The sequence below is a fragment of the Panulirus ornatus genome, chromosome 69, assembly GCF_036320965.1.
Source record: "Panulirus ornatus isolate Po-2019 chromosome 69, ASM3632096v1, whole genome shotgun sequence".
In the NCBI taxonomy this organism is placed as follows: domain Eukaryota; kingdom Metazoa; phylum Arthropoda; class Malacostraca; order Decapoda; family Palinuridae; genus Panulirus; species Panulirus ornatus.
The window spans coordinates 21,162,170-21,186,508 of NC_092292.1; the positions used below are offsets into that span (position 1 = coordinate 21,162,170).

At 43.1% G+C, this 24,339-nt stretch overlaps 1 protein-coding gene across 1 annotated transcript in view; it reads left to right on the forward strand.

Annotated features, from left to right (window-relative positions):
• LOC139747661 (uncharacterized) overlaps positions 1–24,339 on the forward strand; it is a 540,258-nt gene that overhangs the window by 212,244 nt on the left and 303,675 nt on the right. Inside the window, exon 6 of the mRNA XM_071660227.1 lies at positions 22,333–22,497. Coding sequence (XP_071516328.1) covers positions 22,333–22,497 — 165 coding nt within the window. The remainder of the gene's footprint in view (positions 1–22,332; positions 22,498–24,339) is intronic.

Here is a 24,339-nt window from a genome sequence, read left to right on the forward strand (position 1 = left end):
GGTTCAGCACCATTAATGCAAGCTCCAATTGGCTGGGCATCACAAACAGAGGTTGCTATTGGTTGAGCATCACAAACAGAGGGTTTTGTTGAGAGAGCATCATCATCTGAGGCTGTTGTTGGTCAGATATAAACAACACCAGCTAATGTTAGCTAAACGTCACCAAGAGAAGTTGCTGTTAGCATTACATCACTAGCACAAGTCTGGTCTTAGCTGCACAAGACCTGTCAAAAGCTGCGATTGGCCACCTCTGTAATGATTTAGAAAACGAGCGTTGACCTCTTGTCAGATTGCTGGAATAATTTTGTTACATTTTGTCACGAAAGAACATTTGCAGGAATCTGTATAATCAAAGAATATAATGTATTTTTCTTTAACATTTTTCGTTCTTTTGATTAATGGTTTTGTTGCATTAACAGACTATATTACTTCCTGTCATGTTCCCGGTGGGCTTACATTATCCCTGGCTGCAGTCTACCAATGTGAGGCTCTTGCCCCAGTCATGCAGGATGGCTTCCATTTCATGAGAGAGAAACAAAAATGAGATTATCATTCAAGAATTGTCCATGAGTTAATGAAGCAATGAAACAGTTGATATCAGCGGAACTTGACCAAAGACGCCGAGACTAATGATATGTGACTGTACATATACATTATATACATACATACATAATGATATATGACTGTACATATACATTATATACATACATACATAATGATATATGACTGCACATATACATTATATACAGACGCACATAATGGTATATGACTGTACTTATACATTATATACTTACTCACATTATGGTATATGACTGTACATATACATTATGTACACACATACATAATGATATACGTGTAATAAGGACTGGAATACTGTGTCGAGTAGGGCAAGAAATTCCCACATGAGTCATGGCATGTAGTCTCCGCACTCTGAGATAATTAATCGTCTGATAATTTCCTGTTGCACCTCATTATCCTTTAATTGGTCGTTTAGGACGAGTTCCTCCAGTGGTGTTGGGTCGCCCTACCCCTGCCCCCTCCCTCACAATTCTCGTAGGTACCTCATCCAATCAGCGACTTCTGCTTATGGCTAAAACAGTGCACGGAGTTCAACCGCTGTAATTACACTTTGTTTATTATATCTCAAAAATAATAAGCAGTATTTCAAGCGAGATTTTTGTGATGTACCCAAAATGAATACACATCAGATGTCCTGTTTCATTATTGAATTTTCCCAATTTCATTGCATTTTGGACTTACTATTATCAACTCACACCTTCCAATGTAGTGAACTCAACTTTCATACTGGAGAAGAGCAATCATTCTCTCTTGTCCTTCCATTCTTCCCCATGACACACACACACACACACACACACACACACACACACACACACACACACATGGAGGAAGTTATCAGTTCTGACGAGTGTCTGGATTACATTATAAAAATCCAATGACAAGGACGATTCTGTGGTCATTTGACCTACAACATAATTGTTTCATTATCTTTCATAAGTTTTAAGCTTGGGTTTAATGCAAATATGATCATTACTGGGACAATTATCCCGCCCAGGGATGTACGCTCTTTCTTGGAACGAAATTCTCGTAATTATCACAGTTATTATTTTTCTGTGATTACTTCTGTAAGGTGAGCAAGGCGGGCATTAGCATGGAGTTCCTCTAATGATTATCAAGAAGTCGTCTTTATTACCCAACCCCAGGCCATAACAACGTCGTCCATTCCAGCAACCCCCATCAACTCTCACCCCCATCAAGCCAACCCCATCCCACAGTAACCCCCACCCCACTCCGACCTCACCCAATCAATCCCACACCTCACATCAATCCTCACCATACCAACCCTCCCCCCGTAAACCTCACACCACATCAAGCCACACCCCACACCAATGATTACCTGGACTTCCCCATCAGCCTGGCTAATCTTACAACTTCTTCCAACCATTAACGATGACTTCTTGTATCCCAACAACTTCCCGCATCCTGCCATTACTAAGCACAACTCACAAACGCGTTCCTCTGGTTACAACCGGACCTACAACAGCTAAAACATCCAAACTCCGTTCTACAACACACACACACACACACACACACACACACACACACACACACACACACACACACACACACATCTTTTACCATCATTTAAACTTTTTTCCTAAAAGTTTAGTTTAGATATCGTGTTAAAAAAAGTAGGAAGGACGGGTGTGAATACTAATTATGATAAACATTGAGCTGGATTAATGAGGGAACAGGCTGGTAGGTGTGACTGCTTGGTTTATGATGCACGTATCACCACCTCCCTCGGCAGCGACACATGTGTTCCCCTCCCTGTAAGGCATGTATCACTAGGGGATGGGGACCCATGTGTCCCTCTGGGTCATGTATCACCTGCAGGGGCTGGGCCCATGTGTCCTCCTCGTCAGCAGTAATGAGTCCGGCTGGACCACAAAAGTAGCAGCAAGTCCTATTGCTCCCTCAGGTTACAGACACACACGTACACACACCGGTGGATGTCCTTATACATGGGTATGTACGTACACATGGGGTGTATGTACGTACACATGGGGTGTATGTGCGTACTGTCGGCCTGTGTACATATGATTGCATGAGTAGATATTGTTCTAGATATGTGTATGTTTGCATGAATAAGTTTGTTGATGATATACGTATGTATCCTTAAGTATATGCATAGGTATGGTTATATATATATATATATATATATATATATATATATATATATATATATATATATATATATATATATATTACTGTTCTAAATTAAGCCAAAGTTTCAATGTAAAAACTTGTATACAACTTCGTCATAGGCCACTACACCTGTTACCTGTAATTGTAATGTATGAATGTACTGGCTATTCTGAGTGATCCTCACAGTCAGCATCACCATCACAATCTCCCTCATCATCACCCTCACTATCTCTATCTCCCTCATCATCACCCTCACCATCACTATCTCCCTCATCATCACCCTCACCATCACTATCTCCCTCATCATCACCCTCACCATCATCAGGTAGTAAACACGATGACCCACTGGCCTCCATCATGGGGCGTCTTGGGTTGGTCACCAAGCATTATCGTGGCACACTTCACCAAGCACCCACAACTCTCTCCCTCTCTCCCTGTGTCACGCCAGCTCCCTGGTGAGCTGCTTGGTGTCAGGAAGTCTCTTGCTTGGTGTAACTGTCAACGTGGTTACTTTTTGTTTCTCGTATCGTTCCGTTTTTTCTTGGCATCAGAATTCCGAGCGTTTATTGAAACGCTAAAACATTTCTAATTGTTTTGGTTTGTCTGTAGGAAGTTGATCTGGCTGGAGAGTTTTGTAGTTCAGTTCCTGTGGTTACAGTGTAGCCATGTACTCCTGTGTGTGGTTACTGGTGCAGAAGGGAGAAGGAAATTCATAAGACTTTTATTATGAAAATTATCTCAGATAATTTGATTATACCAATACAAGTTATAGAGGCGCAAAGCCACACATTTAAGGGTTCTATCTCATTTATCTTCCACGAAGTTGTAGGCCTTATTGACTGCTTCCTATAATAACGTCTTGAGTACGATAACTTCACTTTTGAGGACGATGATATAATTCGTCGTACTCGAAGGTTGTCATTATTTTCTTCTATGATTATCATTTTTAATATTGTTTTTTGTTCATTCGTCAGGCAAGTTTATATTCTATGTATAATAGAGTGTGGCCTACCTACCATTATTTTCGTCTTAAAGACTTAGTATATATATATATATATATATATATATATATATATATATATATATATATATATATATATATATATATATATATATATAGTATACTTGCTATATTTCACAATGTTATCCAGATAGCGATAATGTTCTGCTTTATGTGTTGTAATCAGACATCCAAGTGACCAGGGATTATGACGAAATTTTTCTACGATTTTTTTTTTTTTTGCATTATAAGAAAGGCCGACCGAGGCTGTTGCCCATAGTATGAGTGGTTACTCAAGTTGTGGCCGGTGAGAGCAGTTGATCAAGTTGTGGCCGGTGAGAGCAGTTGATCAAGCTCTGGCTTCTTGTGAGAACAGAACGGTCGATGGTGAAGGCTGGGAGAACCTGAACCATTTATCTAACTTTAGTGATACTGTGTCCATGTAAACTGTGTACACATACATATACAACTTCCTCAATCATACTAGAACACACACACACACACACACACACACACACACACACACACACACACACACACCCACACTCACACACACATACCCACACTCACACACACACACACACACACACACACACACACACACACCCACACTCACACACACACACACACACACACACACACACACACACAGATTTTTGTGTTCATGCAGATAATAAAACAGAAAAACAAGCGGAAATAAGCAAAGAGAAAGATTGACACAGGCGGACAAACAGAGAGAGAAGGAAGGAGAACAAATATAGAAGCAAGAAGAAAATGAGAAACGATGAAACTATGTAAAATCCAACATCTTTCGTAGATCATAGAAAGAAATACTTCAGCATTAAGACAGAATTGTCGCCTGGATTAAATTTACGGGTACAGCAATGTAGAGGCACACACACAATATAGATGTGCACACGGTGTAGACGTGCACACAATATAGATGCTCATACAGTACATTATTATCTAACTTCAGTTTTAGAAAAAATATAATGAGCAAATAAATCATCTAGATGACCCTTGCCAGGACAAGCAGCCATTCCCCCTAGCGGTAGAGAACAAGACCTTATAACGTTGCTAAGTTACGTCATACAGTATGGTATAGTAATGTAGGGTATGTGTGTGCATGTTCTCTGATGACAACAAACATTGTCCCGTGACGATAGCAGGTCAGTATGAGATATAGAAGCAAGAGCCATCATAACTATGCTCTCGGACGAACACAATAATGAATTGAAATTATTGTCTTCGTGGTGTGCAAGTAAAGCATTATAAGGCCCAAAAATGAGGCAGGAATGATATATATGACAAGAGTTAAAACCCCGGGAGAGAGGCTGAATTCTGAGCCCTGTGCTGGGTCCCACTCCCGCCTGTAATTACACTATTAATATGCACATCGCCTGGACAATAAAAAGCAATGAGTTTATGAATTACTTGTAATTTGCCGCAGCCTGACAGTTTATCAAATTATTCAGAGAGCAGCACAACCTTGTCTTACGTCTCTCTGAGCCACTGTAGGAAAATGTTTTTGAAAGTGTGTACTCCATGATGTTCGTCTGGGATGCTGGCAGTATTGTGAGGAGGCAGTTCAACCACATCCTCTCCTAGGGAGAAATATCTAATAGTAAAAGTGATTGTGATTATGTATCAAGAAATGTGAGAAAAGATATTACATAACTTGATGGAAATTCAAAATAGCCCAACGGGTAAGGAACTTATCCCTGTGAATATAGACACACTTATCTTTTGTCTTTATGATACGTCAGTTCACGCAAGATAAAGATTGATTCATTACCGTTCGTTTCACTGCTGAAGAGAGCTAGGCAACCAACTGTTGAACAGGGTCATGCAGCTGATTATTGAACAGAGCCATGGGACCGATTGTTGAACAGGGCCAGACAATCGACTGCCGAATACAGCCAAGTAATCGACTGCTGAACAGTGAGGCAATAGACTGATGAACAAGACCAAGCAACAGATTGTTCACCACAGCCAGGCAACATAATGTTGAACAGGGTCAGGAAAAATACTGCTCATCAGAGCCAGACAACAGACTGTTGATCAGGGCCAGACAACAGACTGTTGAACAACGCCAGGTATCCCAGTGCTGAACAGAACCAGTCAACACACCTCTTGTGCACACCCCCGCCTGGCACAGAGGGCTACGCACGGTGCCAACACTGCCTCAGGCTCCTCGCCGTCCGCCAGAAATTTGTCAAATTGCTGAGCGTTGTCCTGGTGTTGGAGGGCCTAAATTAGACGCACGTGTGTAAGTTAGCCCCCAGGACCCTAACAGATGCAAAGTAGCGTACATAAATATATCGCGGTCCAGCCGGACAGAGCCACAGGAGAGAAAATTGGTTGCTTTTCCAGCGTCGAATCCAGCTTCGTTACCTCAGTGACACCAGCTGAAGACACGCTAGTACACTTGATTACCAGCACGACTGAAAATGACGACAGAATAGATTTCTTCTTCATTACGTTAATGATAACAGTAATGATGAGAGTAATAACAATTATGATATTTGCAATGATAATGATGATGAAAATGATTGTATTGATAATTATAATAATGATAAATAGCGATGATAATGACAAAGATAACATATCAAGCTATGTTTTAGATTGAATTTTGTTAGTTTCCTTAAGACAAAATGGGATGCGATAGTAAGAAAGATGTGGGATTTTCCCCCAAATTCCAATTTTTACTGTGTTGCTTACCTTTAACTGCAGGTGTCTGGGTCAGGGTCGACACCTTGACATTTGCAGCGATTACCTGCACATCCAGAACATGGCCAGGATCTAAATCCTATAATAGGAAGCAGAAAGTCCGCTGAGAACACAACCCAGAAAAGAGGAAAAATGAGTTGGCTCTCATGCAGACCATAAAACACACACGGGAATCTACTAAATAAACCAGACTAAGGGGGGATAAATTCGGGACGTAAATCGATGGAAAATATGCAGAATCGGTCGTGAAAAAGACGCATCATATCGTCGATATATGCACGTAGGTGAGGAGGCTTGGCGAAAACCACAGAGATCAGATTCTCAAGCGTACCTGGTGGTCAGGATGGTGTAGACTGAACCTAATTTGTGTGACGCTGTGCCATTGTTGGAGCAACAGCAGCAGCAGTAGCAGCGGCGGCAACAGCAACAGCAACAACAACATCAGCAGCAGCAGGAGCACGGGCAGCAGCAGCAGCAGCAACAGTGGACAGAGGCCGCCCCTACTTGTCTTGCATGAGAGCGGCGCAGCAATAATTACATGTTGGAGGGACGCCTGATTTATTCCCGTAATTTGGATTGAAATGTATGTGCATTGCTGATAGGCCGGTGGAGCTGGCGTGGAGGGAGGCAGGGAGGGACTTGGGTAAGTGTGAGGACGAGGGTGTGAAGATTAGAGTGAGTTAGCGTGTGGGGAGGGGCTATTTAGAGAGTGCGGCGGTGTGAGTGTGAATACCGGGATGCCTGTGATTATTGTCGGGGGCTTATGGAAGGGAGGAGCAGGAGAGGGAGAAGAGGAGGAGGAGGTGGAAGAGAAGAAGAAAAGGAGGAGGTGGAGGAGAAGGAGAGAAGTGGAGGGAGAGAAGGGAGTATAAGATGAAAGGATAAGGGTAAATGAGTGAGAGGGAGAAGCGAGGCCAGGAAGTAGAAACGTGAGAGAGGGAGGGAGGGAACGAAGGTGAAGTGAGCTTACGTAGAGGTTGTGAGAGAGAATAAGTCACTAAAGAGTGAGAGTGTGGGAGGGAGTAAGGATGACTAACGGTGAAGTGATGCTTGAGGAGAACGGGGAAGAAGGTGTAAACGTCCAGACCTTGTTAAGTTAGGCAGGGTGGGAGGGCGGAGGGTCGGGTAAGGAAGGAATAAGGGGAGAGTGAGGGAGGGAAGGGGGAAGTACAGAGGGGGGGGGGAAATTGAAGTGAAGCGAAGGGACTAAAGTATGAAAGGGAGGAGTGAACTGTGTTCAGTATAGCAGGGGTGGAGGTCGAGGCTGATAGCGTGGGGGAATTGTGTCTGGAGTTGAGTGCGGAGGGACGGAGTAGCGTGAGGAATAAGTAGAGTGATCTGAACTACAGTCTGAAGGGGTAAAGTGACTGGCGTTTGGTGCGGAGGGCAACAGAATAGTGGTGTTGGATTGTGTGGAATTATAGTACTGACACACTGTAGATAAAGAGTTGAATAACAAAACGTCACCGTTTTGATATGCTTCTATATTCACGGATCCTGTAATGAGATTAGTTAGAAACTTTCTATATAACTTTATCAACAGTGCCACGAAACTTAGAACACAAAGATGGATCAGGTCAGAGACGTCTTAGGGTGTCAGGTACAGATATGAGGTGTGTCTGAGATCACGCATGTTCTATGATAAGGAAATTATAAGAAAGGAATGAGATAAGTGATGGCTTGGTATAACTGAGTAACTGAGAAGAAACGAGTCTTCGTTAAGAGATGTCAGAGACAGCAGACCTGTCCATCATGAGAGGATTAAGACAAGGAGGTGTCCATCTTGAGGGAGTTAAGTGGTGGTGGGAATAAAGTGGTGTGTCTATAGAGGACTAAGCTGAAGTGTAAGGGAAGAAGTAGCGAGAAGGGTGAGGTTAGTGGTATTCAAAGCTACAGTGTTTAACCTAACAGAGCCTAAGGACTAGCCAGGGTGAGAGGCAAGAGAAGTAGTCTAATCTAAAGCGATACAAATATAAAAGGCGTCCGAGAGAGGCGGCTGGATATCTACTCTAAAGGGTATCTAAGATAAGAGGCAGCAAGATAAGAGGAAGGTGGTGTAAGGATAAAGGGGTGATTAGAGGAGGCTCTGTGATGGTAAGTGAAGGAAAGAGATAATGGCAAGGGAGGGGAGGTGGCTGTGTGGTGTGTGTCTGTGGCAGAACATTGGTGGGGTTGGAACCGCTCCCCAGGCTCGCAGGGATTGGGGAGGAGCCAAGGGGAGAGGCTGGAGGAGTGAGAGAGAGAGAGAGAGAGAGAGAGAGAGAGAGAGAGAGAGAGAGAGAGAGAGAGAGAGAGAGAGAGAGAGTGAAAATGAGAGGTAAAAGGAGAATTAGGATAAGAGACCATACGTCTGTGAGGAATTTGGATCTTTAATGAGAATAAGGTAATAGATAGTGAGGAACTGAAGAAATTGAATGAGTGGTTATGAGTGACGCTGAGAGTAAGAGATTACGAGGGAAACTAAGCATAGAAGAACGAGAAACCAAGTGATTCATTAAGATAAATCTTAAATACGAAGGAGACAGACTGACAGACAGAGACAGAAGAGTTGAGACAGAACGATCAACATCAAGAGAAAACCCAAGATTAAAACACCGACGATTAGAGATAAGAATACTGAGACAGCAGGAGAGACTCAGATACTCGGAAAGACATACTGTGAAAGCATTCAGAGACAAGGAGAGGCATGACATGAAACAATTCCTATGGATATGTTTCATGAGTAAGAGAAGAAAGAAGATTAATGATGTGAGTGTAGCAGCGACGTGCAGGTGCTGGTATGAGGAAAGTAGCTTAAGGGTGTTGGTATGATGTGGTGGTTTCAAGATGCTAGTATGAGGTGGTGTTATTAGGGTGAAGCTGTGGGAACAAGGTTATGAGGCAAGGGGGTGTAATGTTTGGGTTGTGAGGAGGATATTCCACTGTAAAACCTAAACAAATGTTCTTTTAACTGTTATCGAATATTAAAAGAATATGAAATTCTGTTAATTTCTTTTGAAAGCTGTCAATTGTTGCTTAGATGTGGTTTATGTGTTCAGACCGTCTCGAGAGTGGCATGGAAGAGAGGCACAAAAAATAAAAGTATTTAGGACAAAAGTTAGTTTATTTTTCGAGTCACTGACTCTGTTCTCGTGAAAGTGTGTTTGCATAAGCGAGTGTAAAGTGTATAAATGTGAATTAGCGTGCGTATATTTTATGTTTTTCGAGTGTATGACTGTAATTCTTAGAGTGTGCGCCTGTGTGTATCGGTCCTAATGCGTGTGTGTATGTGTATTTGTATCTGTCCATCAAAGGTTTGTGTGTATGTGTGTGTAACTAACAGGTCCTGTCAATAAGAATTAGAGGAATCGTCAAGAGGAAAGACTTAGAGTAAAGAGTAAGATAAACTTTAGGACGTGTTCATAACAAAGAGGCATCAGCTATAACCAGTAAGAGGTCCCATAAACAGGTTCCCTTAAGTCGACCCATAAAGAGATACCACAAACAGGTCCCTCTAATGGATGTTACAGACAGGTCCATCTAACAGGTGTTAAAAAGAGAGAGTTCCCAAACCAGGTGTTAAAGAGAGACCCCAGCAGGTGTTAAAGAGAGCTTCCCTAACAGGTGTTAATAATGAGAGACCCCAACAGGTGCTATAAAGAGGTTCATTCGCCTCGCCCACCGGTTGGAAAGTAGCGGTATAGGCTGCGGATACCTTTACATGTACGTATGCACGTCTCTTACGGTCGTCAATCCTCGCAGTACCTTAGGATAGTTACGAAGACCAATGTAAGGCAAAAAATATCGGGAAATGAGTGGGTTGGCAGAAGAGCTGACCCAGCTGTTCGTCTGGGCGTCATCTGATGGTTGTGAACACGAGAAAAGAAAAAAGGATCAGTCACAGGAACCTTTTGTGTGCAAAGGTTGACCACATGAGGGTGTGGACTACATGCCTCCCCACACGGCAACGACAGTATTATGACCGTACAGCAAGACGAGCTATCATTACCAACCATCGGTTGTTAGTTCCCTGTGAAAGGTTTGTAAAGAGAGGAAAGTTTAACATTTAACCTGACAGTATGACTCTTGAGATGAAGCGAAGAAAATGATTATGATTACATCAAGATAGATGATCACTTTGTTCGTTCTTTCATCTCATAACGTATCATAAGTTGTCCCTCTGATCACTGGCTCTTTGTTCTCATCCTATATGTAATCTTACACCTTCTTCATTTCTTCACTTTCTATCCATTTCTTACTATCTTCCCCTCGTTCCTTCTTTCCTCACTACCTCACTCAACTCTGGGAAGAAATTGATGTAGAAGTCCTTCCCCCTCCTCCCCAACTCTCTCCCCCCCCCCCCTGCTGTCTCCCCAGTCATGTAATAATGCTAATAACATCAATGATGGATCAGCTGAGGTGCCTCCCGCCTATAATGCTCATCGTCAATAAGACTCTCCCACAGCCTCTCTCTGAAAGGTGTTTGGATCTGTAATCCTGGAGTTGGCGATTATTTTGGCGATTACCTTCAGGTGGTTATTTCTTCCCCTCCTGCATAGATAAAGAGTCTCGAAATTTACTTGCAAGCGATATAGCGAATTGCGTCTTTCTTACACTGAAAAATTTATGCATTGGTTTATATTTTTTTGTTGGTGGTGAGCCGTGCGAGGGCTGACAGCGACGGATTGACCCGGCAAGTTACGTTAATACCAAGACTACACGTATGCTAATGATATGTAATTTATGCATAAATGCCATTACGATCTACAGCTGCTGTGAGATGTGCTCCACCGGAGATGGATGCTTAAAACTGGCCGTCAGACACACAGTTAATATCAGTCTGTTTGATCAGTCATGAATTATAAGTTAACGAAGCTAGGGAGGGGGGGGGGGGTTATATCCAGCATACACACGATGGTTCTATTGTTATACTAGAGGGCAGGGTATACTGAGGCTGATTCCAGAGTATACTCAAGGCTTCCGTCCTGACCCCACGAGTATCTGTAATGTCTGTAAGTGCTTCACCTCCTAACATGTTGACTCGTAAACAAAACAGAGGAACATGTGTTAATTGCACTGTATGTATGTATGCATGTATGTGTGTATGTATGTATGTATGTATGTATGTGTGTGTATATGTGTTTATGTAGGTATGTTTTATGTTTATATATATATATATATATATATATACTTATATACATGCATACATTGCCTCATTCCGTTCAGCCAGTTATTGTACACTCAGGATCCCAATATTAATTTCATATCAAATCACAGGAAAGTTATTCTGGCGGGGATAAATATCCCAGCGGCTTGGTTGCCGGCGGGGAAGGTTTGCTCGGGTCTTCTTCCCCGCCAGGCTCCCGAGCATCGTACAACCGAGGTCGTGATGGCACTAACGAGGTCGTGAGCCGACCTGTAGCAGAACGAAAACAATCAAAGCGGAGGTCGGCCGGAGGGCCTTACATGGGTGGGTCGCTACGTTGATTAATTACATCATCTATTGCGAATTACCTTCAGCGTGATTTAAGTACAATATCAGCTTGTGATCGAAATCTTCACTTTGTCACAAGTGATTGGCTTGTTTCATATTTGGTCAAGTCGGGGGTTTGGGGGATCGGGAAGGTAGGGGTGCTGGAGGCGCATAATTTATGAATGCTATTGACTCCAGGATTCTTCCTTACTTTCCTTTACCGTACCCAGCGTCCTGAGACCACACACCCCTCCCTTACCTCCCACCGCTCCTGCACCAGCCACCACACCAGGAACCCTTCGTCAGGTGTGACTTTACCCAGGGAGACTTTATGACCCGTCGTCGCGTGGGTTCTCTACTTCATCCTTGTGGACGATAAGTTAGGTCAAGTTCCTCAAGTGATGACGAAGACCTACCTAGCCTGCAGCCCAGGACGTGCTGGTGTTACTCGGGTCACTCCTGGGTCCACCATCTCCGCCGCTTTCCATACGAGGCGTCGTACGAACATGATTGACGCAGTCCTGTCGCTAGCCATCGAGAAGCCATCGAGCGTGTGTGATGTTACGATCATTCGGCCATGAAATTCTAATGCAATCATAAGCTCCTCGACGAGATAGCGTTTTGTAATCTTAGCCGGTAAACAGGGCTTACATAATGGTCTTGGGTGGGAGCGGGGCGTCGCCAACATCACGTTAATGAAAGTGTTCGTGTTGCTCGCTGATGCCTGGACCAGGCCGGGAGGAGAGGATGGGCTACTCCTTCCTCAGCGGTGAGGCTCCTCGGCCGTGTCACCCCGGGTGTCCTAGTGTACGGCAGTAGGTCGTCCTAATCGCTCAGGGAAAAGGTTGTTGTCGTTTGGTCGTGTCTCATGTGACGCTTTCTGGTAAATATGTCGCTGATTTGTATTTAATGATTAACGTGTGTTATGGATGTTTCATTAATCCACGTCATGAGTTCTTGATGGCTATATCGTGATTATCTTTTTACAAGTTGTAATAGATATATCGTCCATTAATATGAGTTATCAATAACTTTTTGCTGAAAGTATGGTAAGTGTACCATTAGTAAATCGTGAGTGTCAATAACAAATGGGGGGAAAGTGTTACCGGACTCTGCCTGCATGAGCGTACATCGCAAACGAAAAATCACCAACATTTGTATCATTGTGTGTTTGATGAGCGTGTCGCGTCCATCATTAGTATGTAATGAACTCGCGATGAGACAGGTCATTAGAAAGTGCTGGCGCGTCACTGGCCATCACCTGCTTTCCCGAGGCAACTGGAGTGGACGGAGCCAGCAGCCCTCCCCACCCTAGCTAGCCGCTGCTCCGCCTGGCTAGGTACCGCCCTCAGCTGGGCTATATCTCGGGTGGTTATAAGGATGAATGATGAAGAATTGTACAAAGAATGATTTGATTGGAAGAATAACGTCTTAAGAATGATGATCGTCTCTGCTGGTGCAGTATTATGATTCTTGCCAGGAACCTTTCCTTGTGGGCCACTACTGACGCCTTACGAAACTGTCTAAGGTTGCAAGCTGACCAACCACATGTGGATTCTAAGCTCTCAGTAACATAGCAGAGTGATAGATAGGAGTCTGTATGATACCTCTGTGTGATACAAGTATGATGGTCATGTATTTACATAATCATATGTCTACCATGTTAATGATTTCTGTGAAAGATAGGTGACCTCCACGATCCAGATTCCTTTCATTACGAGAAGATAATTACCTCCTTAGTTCGAAGTCAGTCTGAGTTCGACGTCTTAATTTGTCTTTGGTAAATTAGCGTCATTAATGGGATACCACACCCATCATGACCACGACGTACCCCTTACATACGACAACACTAACCAGTGAGTCAACCTGTGAGTTGGTTGACTGAAACACGTTAGGATGGAGTGAGGAGTGAAGGTTTGTGAGGATGACAACGAGCGAAGGCTGGAAGAGGGAAGAGAGAGGGAAGCAAAAGGAGTGGGAGAGAGGGGGAGGGGGAGAAGGAATCACTGTGAATGGTGAATATGAGAGGGAAATGCAGCTCAAGCTTAAGGTTTATGAGAGCTGTTTGAATGATGTTGGTATTGTCACGTGTGTGTGTGTGTGTGTGTGTGTGTGTGTGTATGGTTAACCAAGTCATTGACAGGAGGCTGCAGGGTATAGATAGCTGGCCTTAGGATGGCCTCGGCAGCTGAACTTGGGAGAGGTTTAGGAACTGTTGTCCTCTGGTGTTTAACCTGACTAAGTCAACACCTTGACCTCCATCTGGTGGTTTTACACATCCCTCGAAACTCAAGTGCGTCTGTTATACATTGCTCCTTCACCTTTCTTTATTCTGTTTCTTCTATTTACTCTTTGGTCTTCCCAATCTGACCTCCAACCCTGTTTGCACTAACGCTAAACATTTGTATTAATTCTATACGTTAATATCTCTCTTACATCTGGTAACGAGCATTCACTCACAAGGCAGTTGGACCACAAATGAGAACTTTTAAAAACTTTTACAGACAGCCTTTTGGTCTGCAACATTATGAGGGTAGCTGAAGTCCCGACTCTTGGATGAAGGGTCAGTAAGCGATCTCTTATGAGTAGAAATAAAGATATACAGTGATTCTTGTGTTGCTCGTGAGTTTACATAAAGATTAACATTTCAAAGTATCCAAACAAACACCTGTGACCTCATACGTACAGGAGAATGCTAGAACAAACGCACATACGGTCATCTTATGGAAATGGGTTTTCCCCAAATACCTCACAGTCCATTAAAATCATGAGAACACTATCAACTCTTTTAACATTGTACGCTAGGTAAGACAGACAGACAGACAGCCAGACAGACAGAGCTTAGAAATGTGAATAGAGTAGATCTGACATATTGGGAGGCCCAGAGACCATATAGATGTTGTCAATAGCCTACCAAACTTCATCTTATATATATACCTTAATGCAGTTCTTATATTGCCAACAGACATTCTGCCTCTTTCACCAGTCTCCCTATATGGGGCTCCGCCGACACTCCACCTGGTCTCTTTCACTGGAAGATTCCTGTATAATTTAGTTCCCTCGAGTTAATGATCGCACCGAGCCCTTCTTTCGCTACGTCCCATCCTCATTAAATGCCTGTGTGTGTCATATGCCTGTCTGCCAGGAGATGTTTCTCCAGAACATCTAAAACACACACACACACACACACACACACACACACACACACACAGAGCCAGGGTCTAGCGTGTCAGAGGTAGCGAGGTAGCCAAGAGGGGGTGGCTGGAGGCGGCAGTGGAGGAGGTCTGGAAGGTCCGTGTTGCGGGCCACGTTCACCTTCCATTAATATACCTCCACAGTAAGTGAAACGTTGCGACTCAATAATTAATTCATAACACGGCAGGCCACGCTACGAGGGAGTGTCGTGGCTACAAAAGCTTTTTTATCTTCCAACTTGTGTATCAGCTGATGGGCTGCGGGTTTGAAAGGAAGGAGAGAGCTGAATAACACCGTTGAAAACACACACGCTTGTGTCCTCGAGTTGGACTCTTGAGGACCATACCAGCCGTAGAAATTTGGAAGCGGTGATGTGGGAGGTATCGGTGTGCGACAACCTGACTGTTTGAGAATGCACAAAGGGTCGTGATTGGAGTCTCAGGGAACATTGATTTTTATGCTGGTGGTGGCCTTGCCACTCTGTCAGCAAGCACATGTTAATCGGGCGTCGGAGCCATGCTTGGAGGGGCCTCGTCTCGAGTGTTAGTGGGGTACTTACCCACAAGACAAGAGACATAAGGTGTGCCTCACAGGTTCTCTATGTGTTTTCGTGTGTGTTTATGAGAGAGAGATTGTCTGTGTGTGCCTGTCTGATGCACCTGTGTGTGCGGCGTGGCAATGCTAAAGTGTGTCTGTCTCGGGGCTAAGCTTGAGGCGTCTGTCTGCGCCGGAGACTTGACCTGGTCGGCTTGACGCAGAATAGTTCTCCTCATTCATACCGTCTGCTCGCATGGTGTACACGTGGACTCCGACCGTTCACATGATGTACACATAGATAAGGTCAAATTGATTGTCGTTTCTCTGTCAACAAGTCAGAACACGAACATAATCTATGAACAGTATAGAGAAAATGGGAACGTAGGCTAATATAGCATTACAGACCACGATCTTCAGTAATAGAATGCAAGATGAGTTCTTATCGTCGTAACCATGACCCTTCGCCCACCGACCCTTACCCCCTATGTCTCCCCCCTCCTTATTCTCCCTAGTGTCTCCCTTACCCCGACTCTCCCCCTCCCCATCGGCAAGTGGTGACGGGCCTAAATGAGTATTAAACATGACCCATAACCTTCAGGCTCACTCGTGCAGATAAATAGCTAACGGTGGAGGTTCGACGACCCTTGTTCATGGCATGGGCACGTCATGGGCTCAAGGACTCCCATGGGCTCAAGGACTGTTATAGGCTCAAGGACTGATACGTTCAAGCACTGTTATGGGTTCAAGGGTCGTCCTGGACTCAAGGGTTGTCATGAGTTCAAATATGGAATGTAGTGAAGTTTGGAATGCCTCTTGTCCTGAGGCCAAGTTTGGACCGTCATTATTTCAAATCTGAATCGTCATTAGGCAAACTTGGACAACTGTGTGGACGAGAGACTGGCTCTCATTGTCTTGAGTACGGACAGTCATGGTAAGGACAGTCATGGTAAGGACAGTCATGGCGTTACGGTGGGAGTGTCATGGAATCGTCTAGGCCGTCTTGGGGTCAAACTTGGATTGTCCGGAGGATTGCTTTGCTTTCTTAGTGGAAGAAAACTTTTTAGCAGAGAGCCAAGTCCAGGCTGTCATGAGGGTTTGTACATCTCTGAACCTGTTTCACTCCATGCTTCCAACTCTTCCATCTCTCTCATCTCCTCATTGCCTCCGCTTCTGAAACGAAGATCTTAGTTTATTGGGGTTTTTTTAATGTTAGCTTAGACGGCACAGGCAGCTGAGGCCCTAATCAAGGCCATCCCATTAAAGCAATATATATATATGTATGTATATATATATACCCTAGTCTGAGTCAGGTACCCATTTTATCGACCGACCTGTAAGGATAGGTGAACAGCGTTGAATGTGGACCAACTGCCGTAACCAGGTCTCAAAAGCTGTGCGCTCGACCCTACGCGACCCATGAATGTGTCACGGTCAGGAACTCATCCTCATCATATTTTCAGACCATTTCAGCACATCACTGGTAACGTATCTCAGTTAGATTGTGCTTACTACCTCACTTCTCTCTCACTCATTCGTAACACGATCATTTATATCACACCACATACTGTCTTCTGGCATTTCGTTTCTAACACGTCCTTCCTCATCCGTTACTTTGCATTCGGGGTCCAAAACTCGCATCCATACAGCACTGTTGAGAATATACAGCCTCAGATATAACCTTCTTTGTCCCAGTAGCTTATGGTTACATCACCTGTAAAAAGTACCTTTGGTGAGGCTGTATCGTTGTCATTGTCCGAGAGGAGTACACGCTCTCGTTGAGGAACGTCTCGCTTCATAGCACAGAAACCTAACATTTCCAAGCTTGTGACTGCAGCGCTGCCTCAGAGCTGCAGGAACCACACTGAACTGGTTATGCCGTTGTATGATAAGAGAATTGATCATATAACTAGTAATTACCAACCTCGACTCTTATCATCTAACTAGTAACTAACAACTCAGACTGACTGACTGACTGACTCACTGTAGTTATTTCTAAAGTTCGTTGTCTCCCCCGCAGGTGACTCCCCCCCCCCCCCCCCCCCCCCAATCCTCGTGATTCCTTTACGGTTCTTGAGCGCCGTAGACTTCCATATATGTCCCTCCGTTAACAGTGGGCTGATTAGCCTGAATGGAAGCCGTTCATCCCTAACACTTAGCTCGTAATGATAATTTTATATGAACATGATATTCAATAACTTGTGTAGGCGTAACAAGAAACGCCAAAATATGCTAATGTTCCTTCAATTACAAGTGATTTGCATAGCCAATTGCGCCTCTCTGGTCCAGTCGGGTTGAGTGCTGAAGGTCAGAGCTCTGAGGAAACATAATATATAAGATTATAAACCGTGATTATCCTGTCATTTCAACCGGGTTTATGTTTCATAGTTATTATGTTAAACCACGGTGGTATTTTCCCCCATGCAGTGTAGCAGTAAACCACTGGGAGTGACGAAGGTTTTACAGCCAGATGCAGTTACCTTGGGAGGCTGTAGCGTAGATAAAGCTAAGTTACAGTGCTGTACCCAAGGAGAAGAAACTGCTTTTTGCCAGCAATACTTATAATCCTCTGAAGTCAACACCATTAGCATATATGCAGATGGAGCCACACACTACCTGTTAGGTCACCCCTGCCACCATCGCTGTTAACTTGTTCAGCATAGTCTTGCATCCAGTCCTGTTAGCTTGGTTAGGTTAGTTCTGCCATCATTGATGTTAACTTAGTAATATCATCATCCCTAGCAGTGCTCTCTCTCTCTCTCTCTCTCTCTCTCTCTCTCTCTCTATATATATATATATATATATATATATATATATATATATATATATATATATATATATATATATATATATATATATATATACACATAGTAAAGCGCCGCGTAGGACACTACTACGTAAAATCAAAACACATGACACGAGTGACGAACTATGTACGTGGGTTAGTGTGTGGCTCACCAACAGAAAGCAACGTTTGGTTTTGAAAGGCGAATTCTGCAGTTGGCTGTGTGGGTGTCTGGTGGGGTGCCACAGGGAGCGTTCCATGGCCCCATTCTTTTCATCTGTGTATGTATACTCTAAATGAATTCAAATAATCAAATCATGAAGATTATTTCTTAACATAAGGCACTGCAATAACTACAGCAAATTGAACGAAATATAAAGATCAAATCTAGAATATAAAAGTTTCTTTCCATTTAGAACTGCTGAACATTGGAACAAGTAACCGACCGCCCACAGTAGTTAACGCAAGACTTATGAACTCCTTGAAAAAACTGGTGACACAAATACTCAGTTGATTTAGCCATTTGATAAAAGAAAATTACACACACACACACACAAACACTAGCCCTACTGTAAGTAGAATCACATCGAAGATCTCTCTCTCTCTCTCTCTCTCTCTCTCTCTCTCTCTCTCTCTCTCTCTCTCTCTCTCTCTCTCTCTCTCTCTCCCCTCACCCTCACCTCTCCCGCCGTATCTATTAATCTCTTATCCACATTCATCTTGTACAGTCTTTATCACCTCCACCTCTCTATTACACCCTCTCCTTCAACCATCTCTCTTCCCATCTTTATTCCTTCCCTCCTCTCCCTCCCTCCCATCCCTCTTCCCACCGCCAATATATCTCTCCTCTCCCATAATTCTCATTCATCTTATTCTCTCCTCTTTACTTCTTCAGATTTTTCTTCTTCCTCTGGTCAGCACCACATCCAAGACTGATCATATTAGCTTAGTTGTTGTGCTTTGCATTTTCCGTCTCATCTCTGCTGTGTCTTGCTTATCTAATCCTCCTCCCTGTTCCCACTCACATTTCTACTTACTGAGTTCTGTTGCTTATCTCTAATCCCTTTCTTTATTTTCATTTTCTTTTCTCTCTTCCTTCTCACCTTACCCAGTTCCCTTCCTTATTCTCCTCTTCTCCCTGTTTCTCCTCTACATTTTCCTTCACCAGTCATACGTTTTCCCTCCAGCTCATAATTCCCAATCTGACTTTGATTCCTTTTTCTACCACTTCTTAACTTTCGACCTCAGGAAGTTCCATCTCTTCTTCATTTCTTCTGATAACTTGTACTTTATCATTTATTACAGGCTAATGTGTGAGACTTGATTCATAGAGGAATGTGATAACACACACACACACTAGCCTCCGTAGTGCAGTGGGGTTTTCGAGCAATCCACCAATCTAATGAGACAGGGTCCGATTCCTGGACATGGCGGCCGGCTCACAGCCAGCCCAGCTGTTCACTCTCCCCTTCAGGGCTGGTCGATGAATAGGTGGCTGGAGTTGAGTAGGGTTTGTATGTGTGTCTAGTTAGGATGTGGACATAGTACATATACGAGGTTACGAGACGACTCAACGCAAGTGTAAAACTCCTTTCACGTAATACACAATTATCATTATCATTATGATTATCATCATCATTATTATTATTATTATTATTATTATTATTATTATTATTATTGTTATCATTATTATTATTATTATTATTATTATTATTATTATTATTATTATTATTATTGTTATTATTATTATCATTATTATTATTACTATTATTATAATCATTATTATTATCATTATTATCATTATTATTATCATTATTATATTATCATCATCATTAATGCTAGTATTAGTATCATCATCATCATTATCATCATCATTATCATTATAACTTATCATTGTTATCTTATCATAATCATTATTATAATCTTAATGACCACATATAGTGACACACATATGTATACATATACACATGCACTAGCAGACATGAACATGCAAACAGAAACATCTCCCCCCCTCCAACTCCATAGTAGTCTACAAATAGGTAATTATGAACCAGTAATTACATAGTTGCTACAGTGTGTGTGTGTGTGTGTGTGTGTGTGTGTGTGCGTGTGTGTGTGTGTGTGTGTGTGTGTGTGTGTGTGTGTGTGTGTGTGCTTGAGGCAGTGTTTGTCTCCTGTTGTCTTGATGGAACACTACAACACCGCCAGCTTCACTACCTCAGACACACTACAACACCACCAGCTTCACTACCTCCTTACATTATTCATAAATGACTGTCATTATGTTCTTTCCCCCCAAATCCTCTATGACGGATATCAGAAGATGTAGTACGAATCTCATGATACATCTCTGAAAAACTACAAAATTCTAACGTTTGTCATTTGTTTTATTTTGACTTTGAATCTTTCTAAGTAATATGAATCTGATTTCTCTTTCCATTTAGATCGTATGGAGAACTTATGATATACGCGGCACCTTAACAACTTTGTCTTTTAAAAAATCTATGCATTTCATGTAGAAATAATCTATTGATCTATCAGTCTATCAACCTATCATTTTATCTGTCTATCTACTTACCAGTTTATCTTTCCATTTGTCTATCTATCTATCTGCCCCTGTTCATGTCCCACATAACCTCTCTGTTCCCTATACCACGAAAACTATTTGCAGTAAAACGTTAACACAATATGAGAGGAAAATACCATGTCTAGGTCATCATAACATAACATAGTATAAATAACTTAAGTTTTTCAGAGTCAATGTTTAACATTAGTCACTCATAAGATGGCGTCAGGCAAAGACAACAGAACATCGCTATAAGGTTGGTCACTACCCTGTTGTAGTTTACAGCCCTAACATCTTGGCTTCTAGTCCTCGTTATTCTGCATCTAACAAAAGAAGTGTTGAATCCCTGGTACCAACTACTCTCGTCTAAAAGAACAACGGGCGAAAAAGATTAATGAAATGATCAGTTCAACTCGTCTCGAGATATTGGTAACACTGGTATAAAGGAGGTGTTAAGCATATGGGAACTTTATCTAAATTCACGAAACAAGTTAACCAGTAAACATCATCACTGCCGGTGCCACAGATATCAAGATGAATTATGCATGAACGAGATGATATAAGATATCAGAACCGTTAAGGATATGAGATATCAGAGCCGTTAAGGATATAAGATATCAGTCTGAGTAAATACGTGGACAACTTCCTACATCTCCGTCAGGCGATCAAACGTGTCTGTCCTCCCGACTGTGAGGTTAGAGTCGAACACATGAACCGTCAACGTGTCATGTGTGAGGTTAAGCAAGATGGCTCACACCACTCACTCACCACAGTCATCGCGAAGACGTATCTTTTTTGAGCCATCTTTCCCTCACAGTTTCATCCCTCGTCTTCCTAACTCACGCCATCCTTTATTTTTCTCCCATCACCCGCCTACTTCTCACCCAACAAATCTGTCCCATCCACTCATCATCTCTCATCTCTCCATTCTTCAGTTTTCCAGCCCATCTTCCCTTCGTTCATTTATTTCTCTCACACTTCATCCATCCATCCATCATCCACCTCCTCTCCAAGCATCAGTCTCCCTCAGTCTCTCTCCCCAGCTTTTCTTTCCTTCATCTACCTCCTCCCTAATTCACTCTCCTCCTACATTCACAAGTCTCCCCCTTCAGTGCAGCATCATCTTCGTCTTCCTCCTCCTCCTCCTCCTCCTCCTCCTCCTCCTCCTGTTCTTCCATGTCTTTTCGCTTCTACTCTCGGCGCTAATTTGCTCCCCCAGCACAAACCGTCTCCTGCCGCACCAATTGAAAGTTGCCTCGGTAATTTATGATTGCAATAATCTAGTGCAACATTAATCAAAATGACAGCAATTAATATCAGCCGTGATCATGCATATTTTTCAGTCTGATGGACGCTGTCCGAGGCAGGCCCGCGGCGGCGGCCGCCCTTCTTCGGCGCCTCCGACACCCTGCTCTCCGACCTCGACTTCGATGTTCCTTCGTCCGTCGCCCAGATCGCTGCCGCTACCGGTACCAGCCGCTCCCGGTCCTACACTGCTTCCATTACCGGTACCTGCCGCTTCCAGTCCAAGACTGTCACCACTTCCAGTCACACCCAGTCCATCATTGCTACCAATTACTCCCACGCCAACACCACTACCGACTAGTCACTTCCAGTCCAACACTGCTACCAGACACCACTGCCAGTCACTCCCAGTCCAACACCACTACCAGTCACCTCCAGTCCAACGCCACTACCAGTTACTACCAGTCATGACCTCCATTATCAGGAATCACAAGACCATTAACACTACCCCAGTATGCTGGGACTTTACTTTTGTTTTTGTAACACTGTTAACCTTTTCCAGGAAATATCTTTTCATTCGCGATGACCTGACCTTATCGAACCAAGTCTAGAAACAATAGCGAACCGGTTTAGTTCATCCTCTGATAACGGAATGAAAGTTATTGTTAGCGCTAAGTGATCTTGTTCATCCAGTTCTGTAACTGTGATCTAACTATTCCATTTCTTCTGTAACTGTGGTCTAACTATCCCATTTCTTCTGTAACTGTGATCTTGTTCATCCAGTTCTCCTGTAACTGTGATCTTGTTCATCCAGTTCTCCTGTAACTGTGATCTTGTTCATCCAGTTCTCCTGTAAGCAATGACTCCAGAGAGTTGCATGTGGTAGTGAAGTCCTTTCATTGTGTTGCCTTCGTGGGCTTCATCAGGGTGACAGGCAGAGCTCGTGCTATACACTCCAGTATCCTGAGGTACTTTGCCAGTGTGAAGGTTTGTCGTCACTTGGAAAGATCTTTTAAGAATATCCTTCTCTCTCAAGGAGGCGGTGGTGCCGCGGTGATGGGAGCTGCCGTTAGGTGGGAGCAGTTTAGTAAAGTCTTGACAGTGTCCTTCCCTGAGCCATCACATGATTAGGGCCAACACTTGACAGAGGTCGGTGACTGTTAAGCTCTATTACCAGTGACACAGACGACAGGTTGTTATCTTTATAAACTGTTTAGTCTGTCCACTGGGGCTGCCGGGAGTTGACTGTGGTAAAGTGAGTAATGTAAGATGTTTTCTGAACCAGATCTAGGCTTTGTCATGCAGCTTCTGTATCGTTCTGTAACTTACTAAACCATCCTTGAGGATCTTCACGTAGCGACTTGTAACCTCCCGCACCTTCTTAAGGCTTCATTCACCTTTCTGTAACCTCCTACAACCTCCTAAGGTTGAATTTATGTATTGTTAAATAATCTTCTTTAGTCGAAGATTTACGAGTAACGAGCAAATATTCCATTATGAAGACGATATTAACATTTCCATAAAAAATCTAATCTGTAAACTGGATCCGACCACCACATTGACCACGAGCCTTGCGTAGAGAAACCATTGGCTTAAAAATCTAGAGAATCATTTCTATTCATAAAACATTGTATAGCAACCAACCTATTGATCTCTAGAAATAAACACATTTACATTTATAGCCGTGAGGGTACCTACTGAAGCCAGCAAATTTGTGTTTAGAATAGCAGGTGTATGCAAAGTAGCAGTAGAGCAGAGAGTGTGTGATGAATAAACAAGGTATGGATGAAAACACACTCGAGCAACGACCGTGAGTGCTTCAGTCTCAAACGAGGTCGTTCAGTAGTTATGGACACTTTTGTAACTACCTTCATACGAAATTCGTCAACAATCTTGTGTTTCAAGAATCGTCGTTATGATTGCCTCGATCAAAGTGGCAAATGAGAACGAAGGAGACAAAAGTTATAGAGAAAGAGTCGGAGGAAGGATAGAAAAGAAGGAAAGAAACAGAGAGAGAAATGGATAAAGAAAGAGAAGGAATGCAAGACAAGAAACAGGAAGGGTTACAGAGTGAGCCAGAGTGTCTACTTGTCAGTAACGACAAC